The 21,068-nt window shown below is 36.7% G+C and overlaps 3 protein-coding genes and 1 pseudogene across 3 annotated transcripts; 1 reads left to right on the forward strand and 3 right to left on the reverse strand.

Annotated features, from left to right (window-relative positions):
- Positions 1 to 513: 513 nt before the first annotated feature.
- LOC117630129 (TSL-kinase interacting protein 1) lies at positions 514 to 8,391 on the forward strand. The gene is made up of 14 exons (XM_034362879.1): positions 514 to 763; positions 1,663 to 1,876; positions 1,988 to 2,070; positions 2,148 to 2,195; positions 2,305 to 2,414; positions 2,662 to 2,746; positions 3,046 to 3,322; positions 4,788 to 4,922; positions 5,032 to 5,183; positions 5,289 to 5,527; positions 5,612 to 6,044; positions 6,754 to 7,170; positions 7,280 to 7,405; positions 7,719 to 8,391. The coding sequence occupies exons 2-14, from the start codon at positions 1,750 to 1,752 to the stop codon at positions 7,944 to 7,946; spliced, it is 2,460 nt and encodes an 819-aa protein (XP_034218770.1). The 5' UTR covers positions 514 to 763; positions 1,663 to 1,749; the 3' UTR covers positions 7,947 to 8,391.
- A 5,864-nt stretch (positions 8,392 to 14,255) lies between these two features.
- On the reverse strand, positions 14,256 to 16,156 carry LOC117630130 (UDP-glycosyltransferase 86A1-like). The gene is made up of 2 exons (XM_034362880.1): positions 15,493 to 16,156; positions 14,256 to 15,380 (listed from the first exon to the last, which is right to left on the reverse strand). The coding sequence occupies exons 1-2, from the start codon at positions 16,016 to 16,018 to the stop codon at positions 14,461 to 14,463; spliced, it is 1,446 nt and encodes a 481-aa protein (XP_034218771.1). The 5' UTR covers positions 16,019 to 16,156; the 3' UTR covers positions 14,256 to 14,460.
- A 93-nt stretch (positions 16,157 to 16,249) lies between these two features.
- Positions 16,250 to 18,136, reverse strand: LOC117630133 (annotated as a pseudogene).
- A 111-nt stretch (positions 18,137 to 18,247) lies between these two features.
- LOC117630131 (UDP-glycosyltransferase 86A1-like) lies at positions 18,248 to 20,313 on the reverse strand. The gene is made up of 2 exons (XM_034362881.1): positions 19,572 to 20,313; positions 18,248 to 19,341 (listed from the first exon to the last, which is right to left on the reverse strand). The coding sequence occupies exons 1-2, from the start codon at positions 20,101 to 20,103 to the stop codon at positions 18,431 to 18,433; spliced, it is 1,443 nt and encodes a 480-aa protein (XP_034218772.1). The 5' UTR covers positions 20,104 to 20,313; the 3' UTR covers positions 18,248 to 18,430.
- Positions 20,314 to 21,068: the final 755 nt, after the last annotated feature.

The raw sequence follows: 21,068 nt of genomic DNA on the forward strand, positions 1-21,068 counted from the left end.
TATTGGGGGCAAAGAATCCAAATTGAACATTGACATGTATTTCATCCATGAGATTGATCTATGCTAGGTGTAAGAGTAATATTTCGTACATTGATTGTATCAGTATTATTTGTGTCAGAAGAATTATTTACATTGTATTTCAACTCATCATTTACGGCCGATATAACTTTCTCATAAACTATAGCTCAAATGACATAAAATCAAATAAAGTATAAAATCAAATCTTAGGTTAGTTGGATGTTTGATAACAACCTCAATCATATCATTATCATAACGATCGTGTCGATCATTGATATCATAACGATCGTTGTTTATGTTTTATCGTATCTAATATCTATATGATCCATTAGACCGTTAAAATAAAAAAAATAAATTTTTTTTTTTCCTTTTTTGATTAGAAGTAATAAAAGCATCAACAAAATTAGTCTACCTTCTACTATTCCTAAAAATTTAGGTCTTCATAGAATCACTTGAAAAGTTGTAAAAAATTAGGTCATGTTGAGTAACCTCTATGTCCTTGCAAAATAAGAAAAAAAACCCGTTCCCTTTGTGATATGATCCCAATATGCCAATAATCCTTATTTTTCGTCCTTTCCAGTGAATTAACTAATAACGCTTTTTTTCTCAAAGTAAAATTCGTTCCTTTTTCGAACTGTAGACGTCTGTCGGAAGATTCTATCCGGTTTTTGTTCGCATTTCTTCAATCTCAGAAGCTCGTCCGTTCGATTTTAGGGTTTTCTGGGTTCTTCGAAATTTCTATCAGGTAATTTATGAGTGCGAATTCTCCAGATTCATTGATTTATGTGGTTGACAGAGCATAAGTTGATTGATTATTTGTTTGTGTAGTTGGAAACCCTAGCTGTCGTTTGGCTGCTGGGAAAGTTAAGAAATTACAATTAGGGTCTTTTTTTTCAATATTTCTTTTGTACTTCTGTGGATTTTTTTGATATGAAAAGGCTAATTTTAACTCTACATATCGAGGAAAAAAAAAAGTTTTCTGAGGTAGAGTTCAGTTGAGGAGTTGTGATTTGGATCTAAATTCTTGAAGAGTATATTCTCCATGTCTACTGTTGTTTTCTTGCATTTTTTTAGCTACTGATTACAGTTCTCTTTTATTTTTTATTTTGATTACTGGAGTTCAATTTCTTGCTTAACTTTTACTGAATTAGATTGTTTTTTTTTGTAAGCCAATGTAGGCTCTGTTTGCCAAACTGGATGCTAATATGATAATGGATTTGTTAGCATGAGCATGATTTGATATTACTATTTGCCCGGTTTGGATTGCTAGATACACTTCGGGTCTTCTAATACAAATTCCTTATTCATGTGAATAGTTTGATTACATTTGTGAGCTTCAGTGTTGTTTGATGGAGTGCTTTTTTGTGAACTTACTTTCCAATCATTCTCATGTAAAATTTTACCCAATCAAGGGAAATTTGAAAATTTAGATCTGTTATGTAAATGAACTCCAAAATGCAATCGTTTAACATTATGAAGTATCTGGAGAACCTGAATTTGGGGTGCATGAATGCGCATCTTTTGGTGCATTTGAATGTGTGAACACACTGATTTGGTTGTTGCCTCCTACTAATTTAACTTTGTGTCAATTTACTGCATTGCTTTTTCCATGCTAAGCTTAAATCCTCTTGTTACAATTAACAGTCTGGTTTGCACCAAGTTAGAGGTCAAACAAAGTATTGCTTGAAACCCAGAAGCTGAGAGCATGAGCATATAGGTTATGCATTCAACATGCAGATAGGGTCAACAGTGATTGTGAACTCCGAGGCACATCCTCATCAGGGGGGTTTCTTTGTTCAGGATGGAGGTCCAGGTTTAGCTCCATCCACCTCAAATCACGTTGCACTGCAGCAGCCTGGTATATTTTATGCGATCAATTCATATGTCACTTACTTATTATGGGCTTTCTTCTGATTATTTTACCTTCCAAAGTACAAATTTCCACCATCTAATTGTTGTGAATTTGCAGTGAAAAAACCAACCAGGCAATGGGCTGCTTGGACACACCAAGAGGAGGAAAGTTTCTTTGCTGCTTTACGACAAGTTGGCAAGGCATGCTCCTGTCCTTGGTTTTTTTGGTAATTAAATATTTTACACATAAAAATCCCTAACTGTGCTATACTTTGCAGAATTTTGAAAAGATAACTTGTCGTGTTCAAAGTAAAAACAAGGATCAGGTATTTTCTAGAACAATTACTTTTGGCTCTTTCCATTCAGTGGTTGATTGATTCTCCTGTCAACATCTTGATTTTGATTTTCTTTCTCTTTTCCCTTCATGGTTTCCAGGTCAGACATTATTATTATCGTCTTGTGAGGCGTATGAACAAGCTGCTGGGTCCAGGATTATATTTGGATTCCAAAAATTCTAAAGATACTAATGCTGCTATGCTTCGATGGTAAGATTAATTATCAATCAGTTTTGTCATTTTTCTTACCTTTGGAGATCCTCTAAAAAGATTGCAGCCTGGAGTTGGATCTTAGTTTTTAACAGTTACTGTTGGGAGCATTTGAACCAATATCTTTTGTAGAGAATCTGTTGTTGATAATATGGCTTAAAGACATCATGATTTTTTTGTCCAAATTGTCTTGTTAAATAGAAATACAAATGCGCAGAGAATTATACGTTTTGTGTGACTTTTGCAGGTGGTCATTGCTGGAAAAGTATAGCTGCAAAGCATCAAAGCTTCACTTGAAGCCCCGAAGATTTAAGATCTTTATAGAAGCATTGGTTAGTAAAAGCATTAATTTTAATCCAGGACTATGTTCCATTATGTGTGTGTGTGTGTGTGTGTGTATAATATATATTTGTTGGATAAAGCAAGATTTTTTGTTTATTTGATAGAGTAGAATTTTACTGACCACCAATAGCCATGATATACCATTGCCTCTCAACTCATCACATGCCATGTGTTATGCTTGGGGTCGTAAAGGTGCACCATGGTTAATGTAGTTGAGCAAAAGTGCACTATGTCTGATATTGATATATTACACTGGTCTTGGACTTACTGTCATGTTTTTTGCATAAAGGAACACCAACTCCTGAAAGACCGGAAGAAGAGTGTTAGGAAACGGCCTTCTCAGGGGGAAAACTGCCCTCCTAATGCTCCAAGCACACTTTCCAATCAGAATAGACCATCAGGACATGATAATCGCACAGTTAAACTGGTTCTTGTTGACAGTCACAATATTCAGAAATTAGGACCTGGAAAAGCGTCATTAAAGCGCAATGTAAATATAGGTGTTAATCGTAGCAACAAAGGAGACTCAAGTACCATGAAACCTGCTAGACAACGACGAAAACCAGGTGATTCTTTTTGTTAGTCTAGCCACTTTTGCATAGTCTGTCCTTTACAGAAGCTAGGGTATGTGGTCCTTTAATTCTAATTTCATCCCATTGACAATCTTCTCATGTAAAGTTTAGAATTTAATTGCTAGTTGCTGATTTGTCTCAGCTGTGGAAATTGGCTTCTAAGTTCAGTGTGCTTTTCTTCTTTATATATATGCTTTAAGTGAACTGGTGTAAGAATGAGCATAGATATCTGATGTCAGATTTGCATGATTCTAGCAACCACTTAATACAGCAGGGAATATTTCAATGCATTTGGACTTCAGAGTTTCACCCTGATTAAATTTTTATATAACTTGCTTGAATCTTTGGATGGTTGAAATTACTCTAGGTTTATTAACTTTAAGTTTTTCAAACCTAACTTGCGCCTTCGTGAAGTCACATTGCTGTTCTTGCCTCCTTCAAACATAGCCTCTGATTTTATTCTTCGTGTTTTCTTTTCCCGTGACTAAATTGTGTTACTTGTCTTCCTAATAAATAAAATAAATTATTTGAAGGTTTAACTTAATTTGTTTTTTCCCGTGTTGGCTATGGTGAACTATCGCTTCTCGTTCCAGGTACAATTGGTGGCATCAGCTGCATTTTGGTAGATTACTTATGAAAATAAGCAGTACCTGATTTTCAAAAGAAACTAGTCAACATATTCACAAGGATGAAAATATCGGCCAATATATCCCTTTTTTAGGTGTCGATACAGATACAGGGGGGGTAAGCCTATTTCTTCCTCCTTATCGGTGATATATCTCCGATAACCCCCGATACCAAACAGATAACCCAGAAATTTGTCTTTAGCTTTGAAAGTAATCATAGGTCCCAGCCACTGAATCAATGTCAAAAACCAAGCTCGAATACTTAGTAGCTTCTCCTTTCTTCTCTTCTCTGTCATTTCGGCAATCTTTGGCTCTTCCTCCCCTCTCTCTGGTTGCTCGGTTTCTTGTGTGTTTGATTTTATTTTTCACCTAATCTTCTGTCTCTTATTTCCTTTATCATTAAGTCTGATTCTTGTAATATAATGTTGGGTTGGGTTATGTTTGAATAATGTTGTCTTTGTTGTGTTAAGTCTAATTGTATTTATTTTCAGGATTTTCATCGCGCATTATATACACGTACATTTCATCATATGCATATCTTATACTTAGTACATTTTGAATTTTATTAGTTCAATACAGTCATTGATAATGTGCTTAATATCTATGAAAGTTTCACTTCAAAATTCCGTGTTTTAAAGCCATTATCTGTCTTTTTTGTCGATTTTCCCCGATACCTAAAACGACATTGATATGTCCCCCGAAATATCCGTAAATTGAAGGCCCGATAATATCTGTATCTCCGATATTTTCATCCTTGAATTCACATATTCTCAATGCTAGTGCCGCTTTCAGGAAATTTGGTATTGGTCTGGTTACTAATGTATTATTAGCAGGTGCAATCTCGTCAGCAGCGTATAAAAAGTGGGAAAAGGCTGCAATTGCTGGGGTTTCTTTGGTTGCTGATGCTGCTGAGCACCTAGAGCGGGCAATAACTGATAAAGAAGTTGAGCAAGACAGAAGTGCTGCAGGTGAATCATGTCATTGCCAGTTCTTGGTTATTTTTTCTTGAGTGGATTAGACTCAAGCCAGTTGGGGAAAATTTATTAATGCCATGGTTCTTTCCATTTTAATTTTCAGGGCAAAGTAGCGCTGTTCCTGTTGGAAAAGTTCTGCCGCCTATGCCCGCTTTTGTACAAAATATTGATGCAGAGAGTGGCACAAACAATTGTATGAAACTTAAGCTCCAGTTGTTCCCAATTGACGATGGTACTAGAAGAGCCTTGGAAAATGTGAGCATTGTCGTAACTTATATTTTCAAATTTGTTTTGAAATAAAATTTTATCACCTGAACACTTTTCAGAGTGATCAAAATTTGGGTTATTAATGTTTCACAGGATAAACATAATCCATACTTGGAACTCACTCTTAGTACTCGGAAAAAGATATCATCAGTTTTGGATCATCTAAATCGCAAATGGGGAAATTCGAATGTAGCATCAGGAGAGCTAACCCTGTTCCATTACAGTGTCCAGAGGGATAACCTGATGGGTTATCCTAGATGGACACAAGACTCAATTGTCAGCGCGGCAGATGTATATGCAACGATTGGATGCCCTCCAGTTTTCCGTTTAAGGTTCCTACTTCTTTTCAACTCAAATATAATGTCACACACTATATTACTAAATATCATAAAACGAGTCGCAATATTTCCTTGCAGGTATGGTTGGTTCTCCAATACTGAGCTTGGGTCTGTTGGATTGCAAACACCTGTAGCATCTTGCAGCAATCAAGGTGAGCATGATATTAATGAAGAGAAGAGGAAGGAGCAGATTGTGGATTCAGCGCCTATATCTCCTCTTTCAACTGATAATCAGTCTGCCGATATCCATAAGGATCACTTCGCTTCAACGAACAATAGTTGTGTTCTCTCTGCACTGGCTTATCAACATTCTCAACCCCAACTACCCGAACGTGGTAAACCACGGTACAACCATTCTCTTGGTTTGACTTCAGCTGAAGAGCCCAATGAGATAAATGGCTACATCTGCGCAAGTCCAAACAATGACTTTGTGGGGGACCCTACGGAAATAACGTCATGGCATAAAAAGGAGGCTGGTGATCAGAATACCTCAAGACATCGGGGAGATGTGGTAAATGTCCTTTCTCTGCTCCATGCTTTTAATGTTATTAAACTGTCAGCCCACAGGTATGAATGTTTGCATATTTTTAACTAGGGCCCAACAGAGGAACTTGCAATTTGCTTTCTATACTAACTGTTCCAATCACATAGCATTGTCTTATCTACCAATCTTACTTGTACATTAGATGTTTCTCAATATGACTGTCTCCTGTTGTTTCTTGGATAAAGCAAGATATTTGTTTTTTTTTTTTTTTGGTTGTGTATTAAAATCAATGCTTACCCTTTTTGTCCTCCTCGACTTACATTTTCTTTCTGGAATCTTTTGAATGTGACAATTGCCTTGTTCCTTAGTTTAAGAATTTTTTACAGCTTGGCTAAATTAGTCTTATGAACAGAGAATGTTTTACTTGCATAACAATCTGCTTTATGCCACCCCCACCCCCATGGAAAATAATAATAAAAGAAACTTTTTACCGTCATGGCAACTAATCAGATCTCGACTGTGTTCATAAGAAAGATGTGAATAACTTTACCTCTATTTTTCAAGAACAATTGCAAAATGGAAGGAATAATGTGTGGATGTCTTTCTTTTTGTACTTGTATTAGTGGGAATCTTATTTTCTAACCCATGGAGGAAATTGTGCTGTAAATGCTTTACATATTTTCTGGGTTACTATTGTGCTATTTCTCTGAACATTAATTTGTGTGTATAATAATAGGATGACCTGAGATCAATTACTGGCACTGCACTATCAGCTGGGGTGTGGGCAGATAGCCTAACCAACATAAGCATGGGAGATCTACTTTCAGGAGTATCTCATGATTTAGATACTAACTGCATCGATCCACCTGTTGCTGAAGGCTCCCAATGCCTTCAGCAGATCCCATTTAGCTGTGATTCGTTTGATGCTGTAATTGCTGCTCATATTTCTAGACAGAACAAGATGGGATGCCAACCTACTATGGAATGTCATGTATCTTCCATCTGGGATGCTGAAGAAACATGTGATGCTTTCTCATTTCAAAAGAATTCTGTTTTCTGTCAAGAGCTTTCCAGTTTATCTGCTGTTGCTCCTCCAGGGGCCTGCAAACAAACAGCTGTTGCAAGCTCAGCGGGCTCTGATTGCATGGTTGAGGTATCATTTCACAATGTATAATTTTTTTATTGAAGCACTCATGTGACTGAGAAATAGGAATAGTTGCTTGCATTGTCAAAATGCTTGTAATAATATACGTTTCCTGCAGGAGATACCTGTAGTAGAGAGGCCCATTGATGATCCCCCTCGAGGTCCTATAGATGAATGTCAGTCTGATCCACGTATCCTTGAGAGTTCAGTAAAAGATTTCAACGCGTTAACAGATATATACTGGGTATGTTTCTTTTTCAGCATTTTATGTCTTGAAAGTTGAATCTCCATGACCCTCATATGGCTTGCTGGGTCCTGCTGAAATCTGCTCCTGTTGTTTCATCTATGAAGCAGGGTCATTTAAACTTTTATGTAACAAGTTCGTTTATAGGTTCCTTGACATCCTTTTTAATGGAGCTAATGGAATTATAAATATATTTTTGTATAACAAGGAATTATAAATCTTTTTATATGGGAATTGTGTGTTAACAATATATTTGTTTATTTTCAGCAATTTTTTGTGGATACTTCTGATTTTTATGTTCCTTTCTTTGCAGCCTGAATCTTTAGGACCATTAGATTTGGAGATGCCATCTTCTAAATACCATAGTGAAGATTTTGTTCTGAGTGATAGTCTTAGTGGGTTGAACCGCCTTATTGCCAGCAGTCTCGATGCATTTCAAAATTGCTCCTTTTTTGGGGCGAACAAGAGAGAACCAACAGCATCAGTTGAAGCTCGAGAAACGGCATCCTTTTCAGATTTTAAAATTGGCAATGGTGTTTGAGATCTGCCAAATGTTGGGGCTTCAATTGTAGTACAGTGACTATAACATTTTCCTAATGGCGGGGCTTCAATGGGAGTTCAGTGACTATAACATTTTCTCAGTTTAGCTCTGACGTGAGGATTGCATGCCAAAGGTGCCCCTGCGAGCCCAAACGGAATTCGAGCTTTCGTGTGTACAATTCTCTGATCAAAGGTTTTAATTTGTACAAATGTTGACAAATTGTATTTCGGCTTTTTATTTGTTACTTCTTTTGTAAATTGTGTATTCCAGCTGATGTATGACCTCTACAACCTGACCACATAAATCGGGTTTCAGATACCATGATGTCGTCGAGTTATTTGTACATTCTTTCTTCCTCGATGTTTATTTTGTTTATGCTGTCGATTTTGTTGACTGTCAATTTGTGTTTCTTGACCAAACCAAGAAAAATGGTCGCATTGGATTCTATGATAATTTGGAATATTTGTTAATTGAGACTTGAGAGGTTGTTTTAAATGTCCTGACTAGTTGAAAAATAACATGACTAAAGTCACAGGGAGATGATGTGCAACAACATAATGGAATTGTGGAAGCATGAAAACCCTAATGTGCTAATGCATCAGAGAAAAAGAAAGTATTATTGGAAAATATGTACGTGTATAATATTAGTATTAAATGAGAAAATATTAAATTCTTTATACAAATAATAACTTTAGAAAATTAAAAAAACAAATGGGGACAATAGAGACTCCGGTAATGGCCTAATAGTAATGAATAATCCTCTAAACTTCTTTTATCAATAAACGAAAATCAGGGGGAAAAAAATGAAAAAAAAGGACCTAAGTATAGCCGTGCGGCTGTACTATTTAAATATAATATTTAATACGTATAGCCGCGCGGCTATAACATTAATTTAAAAAAGTATATTTAAAAAAAAGACCTGCTGAGCGATTGAGCGCCCAAATCTTCTTTTTTCCCTAGCGTAATACCAAAGCCTCTTTCTATCTACAGATCTATCTTGTTCTACACCAAGGATTTTGATATTCTCAAGTCCTAGGTACACTGAAATCATCTTTATTGTATAGTTTAATAATTTTTAATATAAATTTTTTTATTCAATAATATGTAAAAATTATGTGTATATTATTTGAATTTTGTGTGTATTATTCTAAATTTTGTAAAAACACGTGTATTAAACATGAAAAATACGTACGTACGTGTACAATGTGTATTGTACATTTTCTTTTTTTTAAAAACGTGTCTTCTACAGAGTCTTTAAGACGTGTATGGAAATGAAAGTATCATCGAAAATTATGTATTTGTATAATACGAGTATTCACTATAAGAAAAAACCTTTTCTGTGACCAACGCAACTTCGGTCACCCAATAGTGTTATTAGCGAGGACATTTGGTAATTTTGTCACCAAAAGTTTTGTGAGATTTAGGCATGGGTTAAGACTTCAACCAACCAACCACAAGGTGTGTTGTGGTTGATAAATTGCCACCTCCAGCTCTGGTGAGCTATTGATTTTAGTGTAAAATACGATTTATGCTAAAAATGATGGCTCATTAAGTCAATATATACTTCATACTAAATTACCATAAAATCAAGTTTTCTTAATTGATGTGTAAGGAATAAAAGCCGCCAAAAATTATCTTGAGAAAATGATTATTCCGAAAAATCATTTTTCATACTTAGTCAACATTTTTACATAAAATATTTTTTCATGTATGATATGAATGCATGAAGGGACCTAAGGTTTTTTTTTCATTTGTGAAATTTTGAATTTTTTTCTTCTTCTTTCTATTGGGTTTAATGGGGGAAAAAGCTTTAAAGATATTTGCTAAATCGCTACTCTTTGTCTATCTCTTGCAATTTTTCTTGCTTAGAATGTATTTGTCTATCCCTTTGTCGAGGACAATTATGATTGCAACCAATAAGCAATATAATTCTTGACAAGTGACATATATACACTATTTTTCGTATGTATTGTGAGTTCGAATTTTTGATTCTTTATAATTTGTACGTGGCCCCCACACACATGAAATCCTGGCTTCGCCACTAGCAGGGGTTAGAAACCAATTGGAAGTATTTTGTGGCCATGGGCAAGCCGAACCCCTGTGGACACCTCGTGGTATTTACCACAATAACAACAAAAAAGACTTCAACCAACCGATTGGCGACAAAATATTTTCGAAGGGTGACCAAAATATTTCGACGTTGTTTAATGAATTTGCGACCAAATGCAATTTTGGTAGGGGCAGTTTAGTCACTTTTTGTTTAGGAAGGATTTTGGGGAATTCAGAAGCACCATTGAGTAGAGCTCGTCGAAAAAAATTCGTAGACTGGCGGTCAATTTAAAACAGAGGAGTTATGATCTACGGAAGTGCAGTGGCACAATTGTAATTTTTGCAAAGTTAAATTTTTTAAAAACTGGTCAGCTCCTTTCTCTCTCTTTTTTTCTCTCTCTTCTCTCTTGACTCTCGTTTCTCTATCTTCGTGCAAACTGGCTAACCACTTTGGCTAGTGATTTCTGTCAACTTCGGCACCGTTTCAGGCGAGACCGGTCCCAAAATCTTCGTCTTGATGTCCTTTTCGGAGCAGAAAAAGCCAAGAATTTTGGACTGGAACGACGTGAAGTTTCGGCTGAAACTTCCACCGTTGTCATTAACGTTTCTGGCCGCCTCAGCTGCGCCACCACCTGGATCGGGTTCGTCTCCTCTCCCTCTTGCTTTCCTAGAGGTTTCGCAACCACATGGTTGGTCGTAGAGGCTGGCCTGAGCTCAAGAAAAATGCCAATTTTTGCCCGTGATTCACCTAGTTCCGGCCACTTTTCGGCCAGGGTCCGAAAACACAAAACGATCCTCTAGGTGTGCTGGTTCTATGGTAGGAAGATTGGTCGCTAGTTTGAAGATTTTCCGTCGCCGAAAAATCTCTCAATCCACCCATCGCTGCCGACCTGCACGGCCCATAAAATTTCGGCCTGTCGAGTAAAAACCCAGCTTGCATGTCATAGCCCTGCCCATAAACTAAAGTCTTCTGCGTGAAAACCCATTAAACGGGAAAATGCTAAATTCTTTATACAGGTAATAACTTTAGAAAAGTAAAAAAAACAAAAGGAGACAATAAAGACTTGGGTAATGGCCTAATAATAATGGATAATGCTCTAAACTACTTTTATCAATAAACGAAAATCAGGGAAAAAAATAAAAATAATGAAAAAGGGGCCCAAGTATAGCTGCATGGCTATACTGTTTAAATATAATATGCAGAGAGTATAGCCGTGTGGTGGTACTATTTAAATATACTATTCAGAGAGTATGGAGTGCGGCTATACTATTTCTTTGAAAAAAAAAATTATATCAAAAAGGGAACCTCCTAGTAATTGGGCGCCCGAATCTTCTCTTTTCCCTAGCGTAATTCCAAGGGCTCTTTCCATTTACAAATCCATCTTTTTCTACACCAAGGAATTTTGATATTCTCAAGTCCCAGGTACACTGACATCATCTTCATCGTACAGTTTAATAATTTTTAATATATTTATATAATTTTTTAATAATATGTGAAAATTTTGTTTAAAACACATATATTAAACATGAAAAATGCATACATACGTGTACAATATGTGTATTGTACGTTTGCTTTTTTTAAAAACGTGTATTTTATCGAGTCTTTAAGATGTGTACGGAAAATGGAAGTATTATTGAAAAATGAGTACATGTATAATATTAGTATTAAACGGGAAAATGCAAAAATCTTTATATGGATAATAACTTTGGAAAAGTAAAAAATCAAAAGGGGACAATAGAGACTCGGATAATAGCCTATTAGTAATGGATAATACTCTAAACTACTCTTATCAATAAACGAAAATCAGGAATTTTTTTTAATAAAAATGAAAAATGGACCACAGTATAGACGGGCGGCTATACTATTTAAATATAATTTTTAAAGAGTATAGTCGCACAGTTGTATTATTTAAAATATTCATAGCGTATAGCGGTGCAACTGTAAAATTTAAATAGAATATTTAACGAGTATAGCCGCACTATTTAAATATAATATTTAACGAGATTATAAAAAAGAAAAAGGACCCTCCTAGCGATTGGGTGCCCGAATCATCTCTTTTCCCTAGCGTAATTCCAAGGGCTCTTTCCATCTACAAATATATCTTGTTCTACACCAAGAAATTTTGATATTCTCAAGTCCTAGATACACTGACATCATCTTCATACTACAATTTAATAATTGTTAATATATATATTTTTTGATTAACTACAGTAAACCCCCCAAACTATAGGGGTAATTACAAAATCATACCTAACGTTTATTGACCTATTTGACCAATACAGAAAACTTCATGGAACCTTTCAAAAGACACCCACTATTAGGAAAACAGTTAAAAATTCTGTTAACTGTTGACGTGTGTACATGTACAATACGAGTATTGTACGTTTACTTTTTTAAAAACTTGAATGTTACCAAGTCTTTAAAATGTGTTCAGAACACGGATGTATTATTGAAAAATACATACGTACGCGTATAATAAAGTGTTACACATGAAAGTGCGAAATTCTTTATAGGGGTAATGACTCTGGAAAAGTAAAAAATTAAAAGGAAACAATAGAAACTCGAGTAATGGCTTAATACACATGTCAAAAAGCGTATAGTAGCGCGGCTATACTATTTATTTTAAAAAAAGAGGATCGTCTATCGATTAGGTGCCCACGTGTCAAAATAAGTATAGCCAACCGGCTAGACTATTATTTTTTTTCAATTTAAAAAATTGAGTATAGCCACGCGACTATCCTTTTTAAAACTAAAATAAGAGGGCTCCCCAGCGATTAGGCGCCCATGTGTCAAAATCGGTATAGCCCCGCGGCTATACGATTTCTTTTTTTAAAAATTGTGGTATAGTCGTGCGGCTATACGACTAGATTGTTTAACTACATTATATTTAAAAGGTATAGCCGTCCGGCTATACTATTTAATTACCCAAAAAACCAAAAAAACAAAACGAAAACAAATTTTTAAATCCAAAAAAAAAAAAAAAACAAAGAAAGATAAATTGCCAATTGATTATATGTTTTGTTTGGTTCCCGAGAAACACTGGAAAATATGACAGAAATATTGTTCTATAGCTTAGATTATCCAAGGACCCTCTTGTTGGATTAGTTTATACTTTATAGATATTAATTTCCTATTTTCAACATATCCAAAGCAAATATTAATTGCCCACTATATAATATTTTTAATATATATATATATTATTTTATTCAATAATATGCGAGAATTATTTGTATACTACTTTAATTTTTTTGTGTCTTATTGAAAATTTAATATAAAAAATACGTGTATTAAATATAAGAAATACATACGTACATGTACAATACGAGTATTGTATGTTTTCTTTTTTAAAAACGTGAATTTTACCAGTCTTTAAGACGTGTATATAACATGGATGTATTATTAAACAAATACATACATACGTGTATAATAGAGTATTAAACGTGAAAGTGCATATATAAAGCGTATAGCCGATTTATAAAAAAAAAATTTAACAAAAAAAACCCAGTAAACCCGGTCGGCTATACTATTTTTTTGAAAAAAAATTATAAAAAAAGTCGGGTATAGCCACCCGGCTGTACTATTTATGAAAAAATATATCAGAGTAGCTGCATAGCCCCTAGTTGCCCACGTGTCAAAAGAAATCGCCGCACGGCTATACTATTTTTCAGAAACATTAATTAAAAAGAGTATAGCCGCACGGCTATACGATTAAATTTTTTTTTTTTCAAAGACCCGTTTAGCTATTAGGGGCCCATTTGGCAAACTAGTATAGCCGCACGGCTATACGATTTCTTTTTTAAAAAATGTGGTATAGCCGCACGGCTATACTATTTTTTAAAATTGAAGAAAAAAGGACCCTCCTAGTTGTTAGCAAAGAATGGATCAGCTAAACGAAAACAAAATTTTAAATTTAATATAAAAAAAACAAGTAAAGAAAAATGGCCGCTTAATTATATGTTCTGTTTGGTTCACGAGAAACGCTAGGAAATATGATAGAAATATTGTTCTATAGCTTAGATTATTCGAGTTTTCTTCAGAAACCAGGGTATTAAAATGCAATTTGATTATTAGTCTTTGTCTCAAGCAAAAATAATTCCATGGAGCTCTGCTACTCGCTCCCACTCTGATGTTTCATTCGAGTTGAGTATGCAAGATTGGCCATGAAAAAGAAGCAGTGCCGATGTGCCCTTTCACTTGGTCACTTTGTGCTTGCTAGAGTGGGAGAGCCAAAATTGTAAGAAAGAAACTTTCATAAAAAATTGGAAGAAAGAAACGTAAGTGTTTTATTCGGCAAAATTTTAACATATTACAACTGAAAAGTTCGGCCACTAGAATTACAATGGAAACTTCCATGCCATGTTGCTGCATTAATAAGAACCAATCTTTAATGAGATGTGTGACCAAAAAAAGTCTTTAATGAGATGATGAAGCAGAACTACTTAGTGGCAGTGGCAATGTGAAAAATCAAATTCGTGTTTGAAGTTTGGCCTTTACATCACTAATGAATTGACATAAGTTCTTCTGTGATGACCCATTTACAGCCAACCCATCCTCCAAATTTTGCCTCATCTTCTTGATCTCCTTCTGCAATCCATCACCCAACCTTCCACTCATCAGACGGTTGATCTTCTCTGCTACCTCCATCCTTGTAATGGGTTTAATCCTGTCACAAAGATTGAGTCCAATCCCCCAATCATCAACTACAAGTTTCCTATTGGTGGTTTGGTCAGTCAATATAGGATAACACAACATTGGAACACCACACCACATACTTTCCAGTATGGAATTCCATCCACAATGAGTCAAGAACCCTCCTATTGCTGGATTTGAAAGCACCTCAATCTGAGAGCACCATGGCACAATCAGCCCTCTATCTTTAATCTCATCTTCAAATCCAACGGGTAGGATCGAGGTTTCAAGTTCACCATGACTTATAGTATCAGGACGTAGCACCCAAATGAAACTCACTCTACTAAGCAAAAGCCCATGAGCTATTTCTTCTACCACATTCTTAGTAACTTGAGCGTAGCTTCCAAATGAAATATACAGAACTGAACCAGGAGGCTTGGCCTTGAGCCATTCTGTACAGTCAAACTCGGAGATGAGGTTGGTTGCCACCACCACACTCTTGGTGGCTTTATTGGGGAAGACAGGGCCAATTGCAAATGCAGGTTGCTTCGCTTGCAAGGCTAGAAGGGACTGGGATTCGAGTTCTTGCACGGTGTTACACAAAATAAAATTTGCATTTGTAACTTGTTGGAAGGCCTTGTATAGGATTCTGTGAGCTGCTGTTGATGTATTAGTAGCTTGGAGGTGTGATACCAAGTCCTTTGGTTCAATAGCCTGCACACCAGGTATGTAATCGATTGTGTCCTCGCGATTATCTAATAAATCAACCAGAAAAATCAGATATACATAATGAGAAATCTTCTCTTGTCTTTTTTTATCGACAATTTGATAGCATAACATGTTGGATATGAGAAGGTTATTACTTACCATGAGAACCAAAATGACCATTTTTTCTGAGGAGGTCCATGTGATAGTAGATGCACAAGACGAAAGCTGTTTCAGTCCAGAAGGAAATGTGGACAAGGTTATACTTGTTGGCTATGGTTGCTGGCCAGGTGTGGAAGGTATCAGCAATCAAGCAACTGATTGAAGGGTCAGATTGGACTAAATTTCCAACAAGTTCATCAACATGTGCAGGGAAGACATGCAATAGACCCTCAAGATATTGATCAAGATTCTGAGACCGGTTGAAGGCTAGTGGAAAACCATCACTCACTGTTCTGTAGCGAATGTCTAGACCGGACTTACGCGCTGCAGCAAAGATGTCTTCTTGACCTTCACTGCCATTGGATTCGGATTTGGTTATCTGGTGGTGAATAATTTGGGTGTTGACAAAAGTGATGGTGAAACCATTTGAGGCAAGCTTCAAGGCCAGATGGGTAAATGGGATAACATGGCCTTGGCGAGGGAGAGGCACCATGATTGCATGAGGCTTTGAATGCTTGTCCTCCATGGCTCCCTCTGTGTCTGTTTCTCTCTCTGTTTGTGAGTTTGTGGCTCTGTGTGCTTATACAAATACACACACAAAGTTTTGTTTTCTTTCTTAGGATAAGGGGTGGTGGGGCAGAAGTCTAATTTTCCACAAACTGTTTTTAAACTATAAACAAAACAATGTCTTTCTAAACCAATAAAATGAATCACACTTTGGATTCTTGTGGACAAAAATCAAAAGATTCACCGACAATATTCTCAAAGTAGTGGAAAGACTTATTATAATTTGGTTTTGTGCTAATTTAGAGGTTGCGCTAATGACAAAGATGACAAAGAAATGAGGAAGCAGAACAGAACCACATAGTAGCAATGTGAAAGTCACACTCGTTTTTGAATTTCAGCCTTTACATCACCAATGAATTGAGATAAATTCTTTTGTGATGATCCATTTACAGCTAATGCATCCTCCAATGTTTGCTTAACCTTCTTGCTCTGCTTCTGCAATCCATCACCCAATTTTCCACTCATCAGACGGTTGATCTTCTCTGCTACCTCCACCCTTGTGATGGGTTTCACCCTATCACAGAGATTTAATCCAATCCCCCAATCATCAACGACTAGTTTCCTATTGGTCACTTGATCAGTCCACAGAGGGAAGCACAGCATGGGAACACCACACCACATACTTTCAAGTATTGAGTTCCATCCACAATGAGTCAAGAACCCTCCTGTTGCTGGATGTGAAAGCACCTCAATCTGAGAGCACCATGGCACCATCAACCCTCTATCTTTAATCTCATTCTCAAATCCAACAGGTAGGATATAGGTTTCATCATAACTTGTAGTATTAGGGCGAAGTACCCAGATGACACTCACTTTACTAAGCAAGAGCCCATGAGCTATTTCTTCAATATCATTTTTAGTAACTAGAACATAGCTACCAAATGAAACAAACAAAACTGAACCATTAGGCTTGGTGTTGAGCCATTCTGTGCAGTCAAACTCTGACATCAGATTGGTAGCCACAATACTTTTTGTGGGATTATTGGGGGAAACAGGGCCAATTGCATATGTAGGTTGCTTCTCTTGCAAGGCTGAAAGGGTGTTTGATTCAAGTTCTTGTACTGTATTACACAAAATAAAATCTGCCCTTTGCACTTCATGGAATGCCTTGTGTAGGGCTCGGTGCATCGGTGTTGATATATCAGCTTCTTGGAGGTGTGACATCAAGTCCTTTGGTTCAATAGCCTGCACCCCCGGTATATAATCAATGGTGTCCTCTCGATTATCTAATACATCAACCAAAAAAATTGAGATTCGTAATAGGATGTTTTCTCTTGTCAAAATGTCAATATGAAGTATTGATCAATGAATTCTTTTAAAACTTGTGATTCTAATTGACAATCTAGCAGCATAACATGTAAGACGTGAGAACAAGACCGCAATGTAAGAATGTAATGTTATCAAAGCTCAAGCGAATTTATGTGAAAGTTATTACATACCATGTGAACCATAATGACCACGTTCTCTGAGGAGGTCCAAGTGATAGTAGATGCTTAAGACTAGAGCTGGTTCAGTCCAGAAGGAAATATTGACAAGGTTGTATTTGTTGGCTATGGTTGCTGACCATGGGTGGAAGGTATCAGCAATCAAGCGACTGAGGGGTCAGATTGGACTAAATTTCCAACAAGTTCATCAACATGGGCAGGGAAGACATACAATAGGCCCTCAACAGCTTGGTTGTGGTTCTGAAATCGGTTGAAGGCTAGTGGAAAACCATCACTCACGGTCTTGTAGCGTATGTCAAGGCCGGACTTGCGTGCTGTGGCAAAGATGTCATCTTGATCTTCAGTGTCATTGGGTTGGGATTTGGTTATCTGGTGGTGAATATGTTGGGTGTTGACAAAAGTGATGGTGAAACCATTTGATGCAAGCTTCATGGCCAGATGGGTATGTGGGAGAAGATGGCCTTGGAGAGGAATAGGCACCATGATAGCATGAGGCTGTGAATGCTTGTCCTCCATGGCTCTCTTTGTGTGTGCATCTCTCTATGTCTGCGAGTATGTGGTCATTTATCGGCGCGAGAGAGAGGGCAAGTGCCGAAATCACAAAAGCTAATGGACTGATGAAAGCGAAAGCACATCTTTTGCAATGTGTGGTCAGATGAGGTGAACTGCTTTTAGCACATGGCGTGGGGCTAATGTTCCAACTTCCCACAAACTATTTTTAGAATTTAAACAAACAGTATCTTCTTTCATCAGAGACTGGAACACAACTCAATAATATTGATTTAAAACATGATAATAGATCCTCAGATATGCCACATTCTTGTGTATTTTGGATTTCACATTGCTAATGAAGCGTTTTATGCTAATGATGATCTAATGACAATGAGATGATGAAGCAGAAGCACAAGATTGTGGCAATGCGGAAGTCAGTTTCGTGTCTGAACTTTGGTCTTTACATCACTTATGAATTGAAAGAAATTCTTCTGTGATGACCCATTTAAAGCCAATGCATCCTCCATTGTTTGCCTTACATTTCTTATCTCCTTCTGCAAACCATGGCCCAATTTTCCACTCATCACATGATTGATCTTCTCTTCCACCTCCACTCTTGTGATGGGTTTTACCCCATCACAAATATTCAGTCCAATGCCCCAATCATCAACTACTAGTTTCCTATTAGTGATTTGGTCAGTCCATAGAGCAAAACACAGCATGGGAACACCACACCACATACTTTCAAGTATGGAATTCCATCCACAATGCGTTAAGAACCCTCCTACTGCCGGATGTGAAAGCACCTTAATCTGAGAGCACCATGGCACTATCATCCCTCTGTCTTTAATCTCATCGTCAAATCCAACGGGTAGGATATTGGTTTCTTCATAACTTGTAGTGTCGGGACGAAGTACCCAGATGAAGCTCACTTTACTAAGCAAAAGTCCATGGGCTATTTCCTCAATATCTTTTGTAGTAACTTGAGCATAACTACCAAATGAAATAAACAAAACTGAACCATGAGGCTTGGCATTGAGCCATTGAGTACAGTCAAACTCAGACATCAGATTGGTAGCCACAATACTCTTAGTAGTTTTACTGGGGAAGACAGGGCCAATTGCATATGTGGGCTGCTTCTCATGCAAGGCTGAAAGGGTCTCAGATTCAAGTTCTTGCACTGTATTAATCAAAATAAAATCTGCTCTTTTAACTTCATGGAATGCCTTGTAAATGATTCTGAGCATTGGGGATAATAAATCAGTAGCTTGGAGATGTGACATCAAGTCTTTTGGTTCAATTGCCTGCACACCCGGTATGTAATCGATGATGTCCTCACGTTTATCTAAGAAGTCAACCCAAAAAAACACAGATACATGTAGTTATATAACTTTGCTAATGTTCATGGCATCATGCTGTGAATCTAGTAGACTAAACATTCGAACAAGACTCCACGCGATCAGATGGTTTAAACTTTAGATTGACAATATGAGATTTCATGTCGTCAAATTAACTAGAAACCATTCCATGTATGAGTTAAGCAAAAGTTTGGGAGATTTATGAGAGGGTGCATACCATGAAAACCAAAATGACCATTTTGTCTGAGGAGGTCCAAGTGATAGTAGATGCTTAGGACTAAAGCTGGTTCAGTCCAAAAGGAAACATTGACAAGGTTGTACTTGTTGGCTATGGTTTCTGGCCAGGTGTGGAAGGTATCAGCAATAAAGCAAGTGATTGAGGGGTCAGATTGGACTAAATCTCCAACCAGTTCATCAACATGGGCAGGGTAGACATGTAAATGACCCTCAAGACATTGGTCAAGGTTCTGAAATCGGTTGAAGGCTAGTGGAAAACCATCACTCACTGTTTTGTAGCGTATGTCCAGTCCGGACTTGCGCGCTGCGACAAAGATGTCATCTTGTTCAGTTTTGTTGTTGGGTTGGGATTTGGTTATCTGGTGGTGAATATATTGAGTGTTGACAAAAGTGATGGTGAAACCATTTGAAGCAAGCTTCATTGCCAGATTGGTAAATGGGATAACATGGCCTTGGAGAGGGAGAGGTACCAAGATTGCATGAGGCTTTGTGCATTGATTGTCCTCCTCCATGGCTCTGTTTCTGTGTCTGCTTGAGGAAGTAGGCAAGTTCTGAAATCACAAAAATCTGATATGTGGCCAGATGACTCCCATTCAGTCAAGCAACTATTTTTAGCCGACAACATAAAGGGGTGTATTATCTTTTATTTCTATATGGTAAGACAATATTCCAAATTTCTTGTAACCTCTTGTTTCCTCCATAATTCAACAAGTTGCCTCACCACCTCACCTCCTTTTGTTATATATCTTTTTTTGAATAAACAATTCAGTGAGAGAAACTTGGACCGCTCTTTCACAAGGTTCACTAACCAACAAGGCAACTACTAAAAGAACTCGACAAAGGCTTCTTCACACATGGATGATGGAACCCATCAAGATAAACCCTTTTCAAATGGTTCACTGACCAACAAGACAAACTACAAAAGGAACCCAACTCTGACCAAAAAAATACTTTATTTAATATATTCAGACAGAAAAAAAGGACTCAACAGATAAAGTAATCTTGGATTTCCTTCAGTTAAATCAATTCATTAGATAATCGATGCTGTCCTCACGATTAACTAATAAATCAACCAATAAAAACATAAGCATGTAAATAGTATCAATAAGTTATTGTCGTCAGACTGTCAATCTAAACTAAAAAAGTCGAGCAAGACTCAACAGAATCAAGGCTCAAGGAGATTTGAATAGGGATAGGTACCATGATTGCATGAGGCTTTGAATTGTCCAAGCCAAATTATGTTTTCGGTCCATGTAGGATGGGCAAAGTTTTATTTTGGTACATGTAATTCTAATTTTTGCAATTGTTGGAATGCAAATTGAAAGACATTTGGTTATTTTCATCATATTTCAACGGAATTAGCAAGTATATGAGGTTTTTTACACCTCTAAAAGTCTAATTTATCCTAACATATGCCACTTACGTGCTAATTTGAAACACAGTTTCTTTTCAAGTTATAGATTTTTTACACGTATAA

This window comes from Prunus dulcis, chromosome 6 (assembly GCF_902201215.1).
Source record: "Prunus dulcis chromosome 6, ALMONDv2, whole genome shotgun sequence".
In the NCBI taxonomy this organism is placed as follows: Eukaryota; Viridiplantae; Streptophyta; class Magnoliopsida; order Rosales; family Rosaceae; genus Prunus; species Prunus dulcis.